Raw genomic sequence first — 12,680 nt, forward strand, 5'->3', positions numbered from 1 at the left:
TTGGCCACCATAATCCTACTAGAAGTATCTTTCGTGCAGTTGTGTCCGGGCCCATGTGTCCTCCTGCCGGTCCTTCATGCGCTTCCTTCAGTACCTGTGGAATTTCTTCCTCCAGGACACAATGCCTCAGGATCTGATTGGGTCCCATTTTATACAACAGTCCATTAATCAGCTGAAATGTTCCGCTCCGTATCACCAACTTTCGTCTTTCATTCGATGGCATGGTATTTGGAAACTGTCCCGTCGATAAGTATTCACTGATGCTTGTATACCACTTCGGTAGTGCGGCAATCTGAAACAACTGTGCATTAGGAAAGTCATCATTCACACCGTCTGCCGGTTCTCCTATTCTGATACGTGACAAATGATCGGCGCTTACATGTTTATTTCCTGGCCGTACGATGATCTTGAAGGTAAACTCCTGCAACAGGAGTAACCATCGGCTGATCCTTCCTTGAATGACTGGTTTATTGATCATATACAACAGGGCCTGATGATCAACATAGAACACAAACGGAGTAGGCAACAAGTAGTGTCGGAATTTCTGCACAGCATAGACCATCCCCAATGCTTCCCGTTTGGTTGTACTATAATTTTGTTCTGCTTTTGATAGCAACCGATTGGCGAAGTAGATTAGATGATCCAACCCGTGGCTTCTTGTTTGTGCGAGAGTTGCTCCGATCGCATAGTTGGATGCATCAACATGCACATGAAACTCCTTATTCCAATCCGGGTAGGCCAGGATGGGTGCAGTAGCCAACCTCACTTTGAGCCCTTCAAATGCTTCATCTTGATCCTTTTCCCATCGGAATGATTCTCCCTTGCACGTCAACCTATCCAGTGGATATGCTACCTTGGCAAATTTTTTGATGAAGTGTCTATAATAGCCTATATGTCCAAGGAAAGATTTTACCTCCGTTACATTGGTGGATGGCTGCATCTCCAATATGACTCGCACTTTGTCCGGATCTGTCTTCAGTCCCTCCTTATAGACTATGTGTCTGAGCAACCTGCCCTGGGGAACCATAAATCTGCACTTCTTTGGATTCAGGGCGAGGCGCGCACGTCGGCACCTTTCCATACACCCGCCCAATGCTTCCAGGTGTTTGTCCTCCGCACTGAACACCGACCAGTCATCCAAAAATGCCTTGAAGTTTCTGACGGACATCTTATCAAAAATGTGTAGTATGATTCGTTGAAATGTCGCAGGCGCATTGCACAGACCGAACAACATCCGATTATAGGCATACACCCCATCTTCTACGACAAATGTCGTCTTCAGCTTATCCTCCTCTGCGATGGAAATTTGATTGTAGCCGGAAAAGCCATCCATAAATGAGTAAATCTCGTGTCCCACTACCTCTTCCAATTTGCTGTCTGTGAATGGAATCGGAAATGGATCCTTGATGGTGACGACATTCAGGCATCGGAAATCAACACATATTCGAATCTGAGTGGAATCCTTCAATGAGATCACTATCGGGGATACCCATTCACTGGTCTGCACTTTGAAAATAATGCTGGCCTCTAACATCCGATTGATTTCCTCCGTAACCCGTGCTGCATAATTTTTCTTCATTCTGTAGGGCCACTTCCGTACAGGTATTGCTCCTTTGATCAACTGAATGTGGTGCACACACAACTCCGGCAGTACTCCTTTCAGGTGCTTGTATGTCCATGCAAACACATCCTTATACTCTAAAAATAGTTTGAATGCTGCTGCTTTTAGTACTGGGTCCTAGTTGTCCCCTACCAGTATGTTCCGTGGTTCGGCTTCGTCTCCCAAATTCATGGTCTGCAATGTGACTTCATTGTATTTGATGGGTTCCCCTTCAGCGAACTTATGTGTTGGGGTCACGTTGAGTGATGCATTGCCTTCCTTCATTTCAGTAAACTCCTTTGGAAATTCATCATTATTGTATCCTTCTATTGTCAATACGTTGTAGCTTTGAAACAATTCATAATCTTCTATCTGCCAATGGTAGAGACCATTCACTGAATCCAAGTCATCATCTCCTTCCAGTCGTAGAACTCCCTCTTGATCTGGTTCCATACTTTGCTCCTTTTCATCTTCTTCGCCTTCGGAGTCTGACGATAGGGCTTCTTCCTCGACCATCTGAGTGTGTAGATCGATAACATACTTCCGGCCTTTGCTTTCAAGTGATAAAGTATTTTTCTTCCAATCGTGCTTTGCCTTGGCTTGTATCAGCCACCCCCGACCCAGAATAGCATCGTACCCTTTCCGCCTTAGAGGAATCACAACGAAGTCCAACAGGAATGGTTGTGTTCCAATTGTCACTGGTTGCGCTGTGAGTATTCCCAATGGCTTGATTCCATGTTGATCGACTGTTAACAACTGGAAGGTAGGTGGCCACAATGTCGGCTGTCCCAACTTCCTCCAGGTATCCTCTGGCAGCACATTGACACCAGACCCTCCGTCCACGATTGTGTCTGTTAACACAGTTCTGAGAATGCCCATTTCGACAACCATCGGATAGCGTCCGGATGAAAGAGCTAACAGCATCGGGTCTTTTGCACTTGTGTCTCCCTGTTTCTCCTTTTCTCGCTCTACTGGTTGCTTAGCAATTAAGACTATTCGTGAGTGCCGTACGGAGTTGAGGCATAGTGAGCAACAAATCATTGATCCTGACGGGTACCTCGGCTTGCAAGATTTGCCTTACAATGTTTTGTTCTGCACAGCTCCGTACAGTGACCCCATAGATTGCATGCGCGGCATTGAACTATCGTTCGGCCATTCGCATCATATTGGATTCAACTTCTTTAGCCATTATTGTTGTTGTTGTTTTGACCACGCCCATTATTTCTGTATCCTCCCGATGTGGCACCCTCCGTACTGTTGTTCTCGTTCCCTCCAAATGCGGATGCTTCCTGTGTTAGGAACACTTGCTGCGGTGTTCTTGTTTTCAGATTGAAAGGGCATTCCTTCACCGAGTGTCCCATAATCTGGCAGATCTCGCAAAATTGCTCTTTCGGGCAGGATCCCTTCGTATGGCCTGACTTCTTGCACTCCGTGCACCATAGTTCATTGCCCTTAGTTTCCTTGTTCATGTTCTTGAATTCTTTCATCATCCGGATCATGTCTTTTTGAAGGGCACGAACCTTCTTGCTGCTACCCTCATCATCACTGCTATCTTCTCCGGAAGAGGCGTCATCATCTGAATCGGATGAACTATTCTTCTTCTTCTTCTTGGTCTTCTGTTCACTTTCCAAGTTCATTACCTGGTTATATGCTTCAATGTATGTCGATGGTGGCACAATCTTCATCTTCTTCTGCAATTTTGGGTGAAGGCCCTCAATGAATCATTGTTTTTGTAACCCGTCAGCTGGCTTATTCTCCATTTTATTGATCAAGTCCTTCAATTTCCTTGCGAAGACTCGAACTGTTTCATTCTTCCCCTGCTTAGTATTGAATATCTCCGCTACAATTTCATTATCATCGCGTAGGAGTTGAAATTCGGCTATGAACTCCTTTTTAATGTTGTCCCAACTATTTAACTTTTTTGGATCAGTATCAGTAAACCAATCAATTGCAACACCTCGTAGGGTTGCCGGAAATTGCCTCATCCATTCATTTGTATCCATTATGCCATTAGTTCTTCAAATCGTTTCACAAGTTTTACAATGTCTGATGGGATCAGTTGCTCCATCACCATCAAAGTTAGGTAACTTCTCCTTTGGTCCCGCCATCCCAACGGTCATGCTTGGTATTCCGATGCTCACACTTGGTACAGTTGTGTTTGGTGAAGAAGGGTCTCCGTTAAGTGAATTTGTTCCTTCTGGAAGTAGATCCTGGACGAAGAGTTCACTTGACGCTCTTGCTCCTTCGGCACTCCGAGCCGTGCGAGTCGATTCTCTTCCGTCTGGACTGTCTTCCCTCGGCGAACACCAGTTCAAAAACTCCTCCCTTGCCTCTTCCACCAATTCCACCCACTGACGTGTCTCCTCCAACAATGCTTCCGTGCTTCTGCGTCCGTCTACAGCAATCTTCTGGAACCTCTTTCTGCGTTCGGCTTGCTGCGCCAAAATCAAATCTCCATGTGCGGTGCTTATTTCGTCCTTGTCTTTTAGCTTGTTCTTATTCTTGTTTAGCTGATTCGGCATTACTCTTCATTCTCTTGCCTTTCCAGGTCCATCGGGCAACGGCGCCAAATGTTTACCGCATTGGTTAATTAAGAATTGCACACAGATAATGAACACGAACACGAACCGCAGAACTCTTATTATTATTCACACATGCCAAACAGTACATTATGCTTCCATCTCATGATTACAATGATCCCAAAGGGAAATATAAATACTGTCCGAGGAACCTTCTCGAAGGTATTCGTCGGCCACATACAACATGCCAACTACAATAATAGAACCTTCTGGATACATCTCGATACATGTCGGCTGGCGGCACACATCCCAATACACTGACAGAACCCTCCTGATGCACCATCGGGAACCTTCTGATATACTGATAGAAACCTCCCGATGCACCGTCGGGAACCTCTCGATACACCGTCGGGAACATCCTGAACCACCGTCGGGAAGCTCCTAATACACCATGGAAACATCCTGAAACACCGTCGGGAAGCTCCTGATACACCATCGGCAACATCCTGAAACACTGTCGGGAAGCTCCTGATACACCGTCGGGAACCTCCTGATACACTGTTGGGAACATCTCGATACACTGTTTCTTGACGACAGCTATTACGGTGTCGGTGGGATTCAACCCTCACCCTATTCCGTTGGTGTATTACTTGGCTCTGATCTGGCAAGTCGAAGCACCACCCCTGTTTGCAAATTCAATCTATAATTCATTGCGATATAAGTTCTATTTCATGTTTGGTGTAACTTCTCTATATTATCTCTGTGCATTTGCAATTTGGATATTTTATTCAGCATTGATTATTCCCTTGACATACATATTGACTACCGTGCACTTCACTCCCTCTTCCCCTGTATGACCTACCACTCACATGAACATACGGCCTGAAGGAACATCTAATCACATGTCTGGCGTTACTATGCAAACCCAACCTATCATCCCCCCAACTGTACATCTTCCTTTCTCTCTGTTGCACAGCTCTTTGGGATCACCATACATTGTCCCCACACTGTATGACAAACTCCTACTCCACCGTACGGATCCCATTGGAACTCACAGGCTATCTCTTGTTCCCCATACAACCATCCCGACATCTCCAGCGTACGACCTACTTGTTGTTCTGGGTTGCCACCGTACAGACCCCATTCCCTATTGTATGACTTTCCCTTTTTCCACTATACGACTCTTGCTTGTGACCACTGTACAACCACAATTTCCTCCCTCTCTGTACAGACATTGGTTTCACCTCTAGGCTCAGTAGAAGTCAATTCCTAAGGAGCAATTTCACATAGGAGGAAGGCTATCCTTGGTCATTGCTAGAAAGGAACATTACAGTGGTATCAGAGAAATTGCGTTTGGGTCGAGATCCCCTTCGGATTGATTTCCCCTTCGGTCCAAGATTTTCCTTCCGACTAGGTTCCCCTTCATATCAAGTTTCCCTTCAGGTCAAGGTTCCCTTTGGATCGAGTTCCTTTTCAGATCAAGATTCGCTTCGGACTGAATTTCCCTTCGGGTCAAGTTTCCCTTCAAACCGAGATTCCCTTCAGATCAAGATCCCCTTCGGATTGAGGTCCTCTTTGGATTAAGTTTGCCTCCGGACAGAGATCCCCTTCGGGACGAATTTGCCTTCGGGCTGAGATTGCTTTCAGGCCGAGTTCACCTTTGGAACATTACATTGCCATAACCAATCCCAACTAATTTTAGAATTAGTTGACCATTGGACAACAAATTGCATACAATGTTGTCAAAGATGCATAGCAACTTTTCACAACTTTTACATTTTGGCACAAAAGTGTCCCTAGGCTAACAAAACAACTTACAAACATTGAGAAATGGTCCAAAAATATGATTTGCATCTACTCTTACAACTTTGGTGAAGTTTGACTACAGTTGACCATTTAGGTTTTGATAGACTATACAAATTGACTTGGCTCCAAGGCCCTATAACAAAGTTCAAATGGTCCTGCATGACCTTATTATATTCGTGAAATCAAAATCTTCCATAGAAATCTTTGATCTCCTAGGTGCTCCTAGACCAATAATTGTGTTTTTGAAATAGGTTTTGTAGGAGCATAATACTAAGTAATTAATTATTAATTTCCTTTGTCAACTTGGAGGGGACATTAGAAAGAGCAAAGTCAGGCATGTTGACATAAAACTACTTTGCTATATTCGTACTGCAAGAAATGCCATGCCATGGATTTGTAATATAATTATAAAAACTATGCTCTACGACTAGGTCATAAAATCCAATCCAACCTCTTAAGTCCATGGAAAGTTCCAGATTAGGCTAAGATACTGTTATGGGAATAGGGAAGAAGTTCCTTCAGAATCTAGAAGCTAACAGTAACATTCTTTTCTTTAGGAGAAATGAGGAGTTATAATGAGTAGCAGAGCGTGAATGGCTACGTTGAGAGAGCCAAATAAGATATCAGAAGACTGTTTGTTAACCTCAATTGAGGCCAATGTTAACAGTAATGCAGTTTTCAGTTGGCTTTCAGATACAGTGTAAGATTCCCCTATGTATCTTTACTAAAATGCTCACTGTCTCACTTTTGAAAATTTGTCAAATGGTTAACATATTTCCTTTAAGATGAAGTTTCTGGGAAGATGTGCTGAAAGATTTATGCAGTGAGGTTTGGAATAAGAATCTCTTACCAATGCACTCAAATTCATACATAGCAATGAAACATTTTGACAAATGTTTTGAGAGTTTTTTACTATCATGAAATCTGAATGCAAAGAACTTTTGCTATTTTAGCAGATATTAACGACTTGTAGAGATAATATGTAAATACTAAGAAACAAACTTCAGAAGGTTCATATAATAATCATTAGTTCAGAACTTTCCAAGACATAAAATTACACTCGGAAGTTTTGTGGCCAACCACCAGTTGCAGTGAATGCTTCCAAATGATGAGGGTTGATAAATTGATGTACAACATAATGGATATATGGCTCCCACATATGATATGACAGAATATTAGTCTCCGTTTGATCCCTTTAGACCGTTTTCATTGAATTAATTTTGTGCGTGCCAAAGCCCTGAGGAGCAAAGATGTCACAAGCAGCTGATTTAGAATATGCATAGCTGATATGGACAGCTCTTGATCATATCCCGACTGTTGGGAGGTTGGTGTCTATGTCCCCTCTAGGTGAAGGTACCGTTCAACATAGACTGATAGATTTGTGACGTGTGTAGCCACCTCTCGTGGATCCTTGTCTCTGGTTGTTGTGACGTTCATTGACAGCTCGAGCTTTAGGTGCAATGCCAATGGTGATTCCAACAAGTGCTATCAAAGCTTTGGGTTATGGGATGAAATCCCTCGGGTCGTGCTGAGTGGTGATTGTTGGGAGGTTGGTGCCTCCGTACCCTCTGGGTGAAGGTACTGTTCAGCATAGACCAATAGATTTGTGACATGTGCTTAAACGCCTCCCGTGGATCCTTGTCTCTTGTTGTTGTGACGTTCATTGACAGCTCGAGCTTTTGGTGCAACGACAACAGTGATTTCAACATCGTCACCTTCCATATGCCTGTAAACATTCACCCGAGCCAGAAAATGATGAACCAAAATATATATGATATATGTTGTGCCTCTTCACTCCTATGTTTGAATTAAGCACATGAAGAACTACATTCGAGGTTGTTCAAGCATTAACCACAGCTATGCCCTGAAGCGGCTGGCCAATATATGCAATGCCAGGTAGGAAGAACACACCCATGCTCCCGTTACCTTCCACTACACACAGGCATCCAACTTCAACTGACATAGCTGATATGAACAGCTGCTGATCATATCCCGTCACTTTCCATATGCCTGTAAACATTCACCTGAGCCAGAAAATGATGAACCAAAATATATATGATATATGCTGTGCCTCTTCACTCCTATGTTTGAATTAAGCACATGAAGAACTACATTCGAGGGTGTCCAAGCATTAACCAGCTATGCCCTGAAACGGATGGCCTATATATGCAATGACATGTGAGAAGAACACACCCATGCTCCCATTACTTTCCACTACACATATGCATCCAACTTCAACTTGAGACCAAGCTTCATCGCATCATTCAACACTCACGGCTCACAGTAACATATTAAGTCTGAAGCCAGATATTATTGCCATTACAATGAAGTCTGCCCAAATATTTGTGTGTCAACCTTCAAATGCCTATTATTAAGTATGAGACATTCTCACAGAAACCTTTAATACGTATATAGTCTGCAATAGTATAATATCTATCTATAGGAATGGTATTGGTGGCTCCCACAAATGTAGGAATAGAATGCAACCAAACTCACGAGAGTCTCAGCTTAAGTAAATCCATTAGTATTATTTGCAGACTTACATTTATTTCGCAGATACCATAGTAAAGCCTAGATAACCTCATAGTCAGATTATCAAGGAGCTTATAAAAGTGGGAATAAAATATTCTTATTTTTTATAAGCTTTGCAAAAATGTCATACTGCAAACTTGCCTTCAGAAGAAAACTTCACAATTTAAGCTCAGATGAAGACTCCATCGCGAATCTACCACTTGGGAAGAACCAAGTTTGCCATCCAGCTCTTTGACAAATTCCTGAAGGTTTTCGTCTCTAGAAATATTAACTAATGCAAACACGTCAGACAAATTCTGATAAATCAATATAATATCTGAACCTGTTCTAAATAATCCTCTCCTTGTACTTTTGTAGCATTCTCCAAAAACCTCTTGGCATTCCATCAGCTCGTCTCTTGACATTCTATTTATTTGTCTTTCTAATTTTAAATAAAGTGACATTTCTTTTATATTTTAATTGACATAAAAAGTCACTTTAATTGCTCTATTAAGTATTTAAATTAAGCTGTAATTATATTATGATAACCTTAATTTATCTAATTATTTAATTAATTTCTAATGTCCGAAAAAGGGGACATTAGATACAGTACATTATAGCTTCCTGATGAAAATTGTAGTTGTATTCTGCCTTCAACTTAGGCATCCTTTAGAGGCACAAAAATCTGCATAGTATTCATTTGAAGAAGATGGAATTGTTTTTTGCATTCCCTCTTGTGCTTTACTATTTCAATCTGGTTTTTGAGACTTTAATATCATATTTCTCTTTTGGTGCCTAATAATGGTACGATTCATTATTTTATTCACGGGTAACTGTTGTAAAGAGCTGATGGCCCTTTGATTGTTTACTGCACCATAGGCTCTAGCTATGGACAACGCATAGCATTTTTTTTGTTAATTTTTTTCCTTATATGATAAGGTAGCATTGTATATCAGAGCTGGTAAATTTGAAGCACTACAAAAAATTTGCTATTATCTACGGATGAAATTCATCATGTGTTGTGTCTGACTGACTACAATCACCTTAATTTAGTGGTGGACAGTGATGCTTTACTCAAAAGGGAAACAGTTACTCTGACAGAAGCATTAAGGATGGCAAATAATGCCGTCTTGCTGGCCATTATGTCCGTCTCTGCTCTCTTATCTGTAAGTTATGTTTCTGTGCATATGAACAACTAATAAGTTAGGGATCTCAATGTTGTATTTTGATCTTTCAGTAGTCATTTTGGCTCTTCCTGATTTGCAGGATAGTTCCATTAAAACCCTTCATGTCATGGCAGATAAAAGCAAAATGATCGGTACTTCAGATGTGCTGAATGTAAGGCCCCTTGTACATGACAATCCTTGAATGTTCACAATTTGTCATATCATTAGTTTTAGGTGATGAGTGTGCTGTGGGTCTATTTTTATTTGATGATGAATAAAATCTTCACAGGTTCCTAAGACTGAAGGCGAAATTTTCTGTGTTCATCTTTGTCACAATTCTGTTCAATAAGATTTTATATACTGTTTGTCTTGGCTCTAAGTTGATTGCCTTCAAGCTAGGATTACCAAATGTTTAGTCACGTCTCATGTAGACAATCAGTGTGACAGTATATAATAAGGTTCCATAGAATGGAAATATAATTTTTAAAGTTGTATGATTGACATGCTTCTGTTGAAACTTGAAAGAGATGTTTCACGCTATTTGTCTTGACTCTCACATTTAGTCATGTTTGGGTTGGCAGAATTGTTAATAGTTTAATTCAGATTAGTTAGATTAATTAGGATGACAATGCATGTTCTAAGATGCCATCCAGGAGGAGAAATAGAAACACCGATATATGCCTCCCGTTCTCGTATAGCTTAGCTGAAAATATTTCAGAAACAGAAGCTCAAGTTTTATCACTTGAAGGATTCTTTCTTGACATTAAATTTTTTTCAACATTTGCAGCTTTTGCAACACTCTGGCAAGGCTGTAGTTGGGTTTGGGGCTGGTTATAGTGTCAAAGCATCAGTTGAGCAAGCCACTTTTGACTGTCCATTTCTTAGTGGTGGTTTGGTTCAGGTACAAGTTCAATCTTATTTTTTTCTAAATCTTTTTTAGATTTTTGATAAATTTTTTTTTGACTGGTGTAAATCCTGGGCTATTTCTTAGAATTAGAGAACTCTGAACCATATTTTTCCAGTGTGAAATGTAAAGAACTAACTTTGTGTTTTCTGACTTTTTAAAATTTATTTAGATTTAGGAAAAACTGAAAATAATGATGCTTAGACAAATTAGAGTCCAAATAAATAACAATTTGCAATATGTAAGTGGCAGAAAAATGAACTCCAATGTGAATTCACACACACAAAGGACATATCAAATTCACATACCTACGAAATCTACTACCTTGATGTTATATATGACTTTGAGGAACTTCCCAGAGGATTACAAATGTGCTGACATGGCCAAAAGATTACCAACAATAAATTAGAAAGGGTCTGGGACATAATTTTATTAATTATTGGGGCCATAGTTAATATTAAATTGTTTTATTATATCGGGGACATCACAACATGACAGTTGAAGTGTGGCGTCCTTGGTAAAAGTAAATATGTGTGCCCCAGTGATGGTTATGGGAGTATGTGATTTAGGTTATAAGTACTGAAGGAATAGTCATACCCATAAATTAATCATTAGAAGTATTATCTGGAATCCTAGTGTCTTGTCAAATTTAGTTCTCTCCTTTTGTTAGTGTTTCGAGTGTAATGGACAAACTTTAAAAGGAAGTAGTCATAGAGATGGGAAGAATGCACAATCTTTAGATTTAACGTCCTTTTACTGGCCTTTAAATTTAAAGAAGCTTTTTTCAGTGATATATTCAAGTTCGATCTGTTGTCCATTTCCTAACTTCTGTAATTTTATGTTGTTAGAATGATTGCTTTTGATGATTTATGTCTTTTATTTGTTAGTGTGTTTATAGATTGCATCTTGCCACTTTTTTCTAATCACCTAGTTGATGTGCCTCTAATATATTTGCCATGCTTTATGGATTGAAAATTCCCATTGTCAATTGAGGTCAGAATTGGTGGTTTGTATGCCTAAAAGTGCATATGTTGGCTTATAGGGTTTTACACTCACTATCTTTAAACGTTTGTCAGGTGCTGATGCAAGATATTTCTAAAAATTTATATATTTGATATTTCATTCACGACACCCAAATTATACCATACACAATATTAGCTACATCATCATTACTAAACATGTCATAATAGATGTTAATTTTTATGCTAGCTTGTTTGAGATTTATTTTTAGGAAGAAATCTTTGGCTATAGAGTTTAAATCAGAAAGTCTCCAAATTTCCTAGGTCACTTCGTAGAATGAATGTAAGCATTGCAATGTATCATCTTTATCTTATTATTGTAGGTTTCAAAGAATTCATCTTTTGGTACTTAACTAAGTCACCACGGACATAAATTTTGGCTTTGTATTGTAGGTTTCTATTTTTGTCAAATGCATTGGCTGTTTCTATAGTCATCCATGATTAACTATGCCTAAATTTTATGGTCTAATATTTTATTCTGGAAGACTTTTCTTAATTTGTGGTAGTAGGGTTTTCATTGGCAGTACTTGCACTTATGTGTGATTATAATTAATTACTTTTTTTTGTTGTTCGACAGGCAATGAAGGATGTAGTTATTTGTATAATTGCCAGTGCAAATATCATGGATAAAAAAGATATAGAAGCTGCCATATGCGCATTTCGTCATATCACAAAATCTAGTGCAAAAGTTCTATGCTCTGCTATACTTGAAAGTACTTTAGAACCTAATGTCATTGTTTCAACAATCATCATTACTGGGTAATTAGGATGCTTTGCTTCTTGTGTTCATGTGTCATACATAGGAAAAAGTATTTCAAATTCATTGTTATCTTTGTAGTTTGCTTAATTTGTTTCTTTACAAATGTGCGTTGTAATTTTTGTATATGGTGTTGTGGTCTTATCATTTCAAGGTTGATTGCTGTTACTTTCATTGTAATTGTCATTAGTGACTCTTGTTGTCTTGACTTATCATCTAATATAGATAGTTAAATGTTTTCTTGCAAGTTGCATTCATGAAAATTAAGATTGCAATAAATATGTGATAGCAATCAAATCATAATTTATTTTTTTATATTGAGTTGTTTGATATTATTGAGTATATTGTGTTTTAGTCATTTTTGTTTGTGGTGATGGAAATTTGTCATTGATGTCAAA

General features: G+C 39.7%; 1 protein-coding gene across 4 annotated transcripts in view; it reads left to right on the top strand.

The window, feature by feature from the left end:
• Positions 1–12,680, top strand: part of ARC3 (GTP binding protein) — a 306,484-nt gene that overhangs the window by 220,612 nt on the left and 73,192 nt on the right. For all 4 annotated transcript variants that reach the window (XM_089810572.1, XM_089810570.1, XM_089810571.1 and 1 more), the window contains 4 exons: positions 9,490–9,602; positions 9,703–9,774; positions 10,390–10,503; positions 12,103–12,284. In XM_089810572.1, the coding sequence (XP_089666698.1) occupies positions 9,490–9,602; positions 9,703–9,774; positions 10,390–10,503; positions 12,103–12,284 (481 nt within the window). The remainder of the gene's footprint in view (positions 1–9,489; positions 9,603–9,702; positions 9,775–10,389; positions 10,504–12,102; positions 12,285–12,680) is intronic.

The sequence above is a fragment of the Cupressus sempervirens genome, chromosome 11 (genome assembly GCF_028749045.1).
Source record: "Cupressus sempervirens isolate cs-2001-9-10 chromosome 11, ASM2874904v1, whole genome shotgun sequence".
NCBI classification, from domain to species: Eukaryota; Viridiplantae; Streptophyta; class Pinopsida; order Cupressales; family Cupressaceae; genus Cupressus; species Cupressus sempervirens.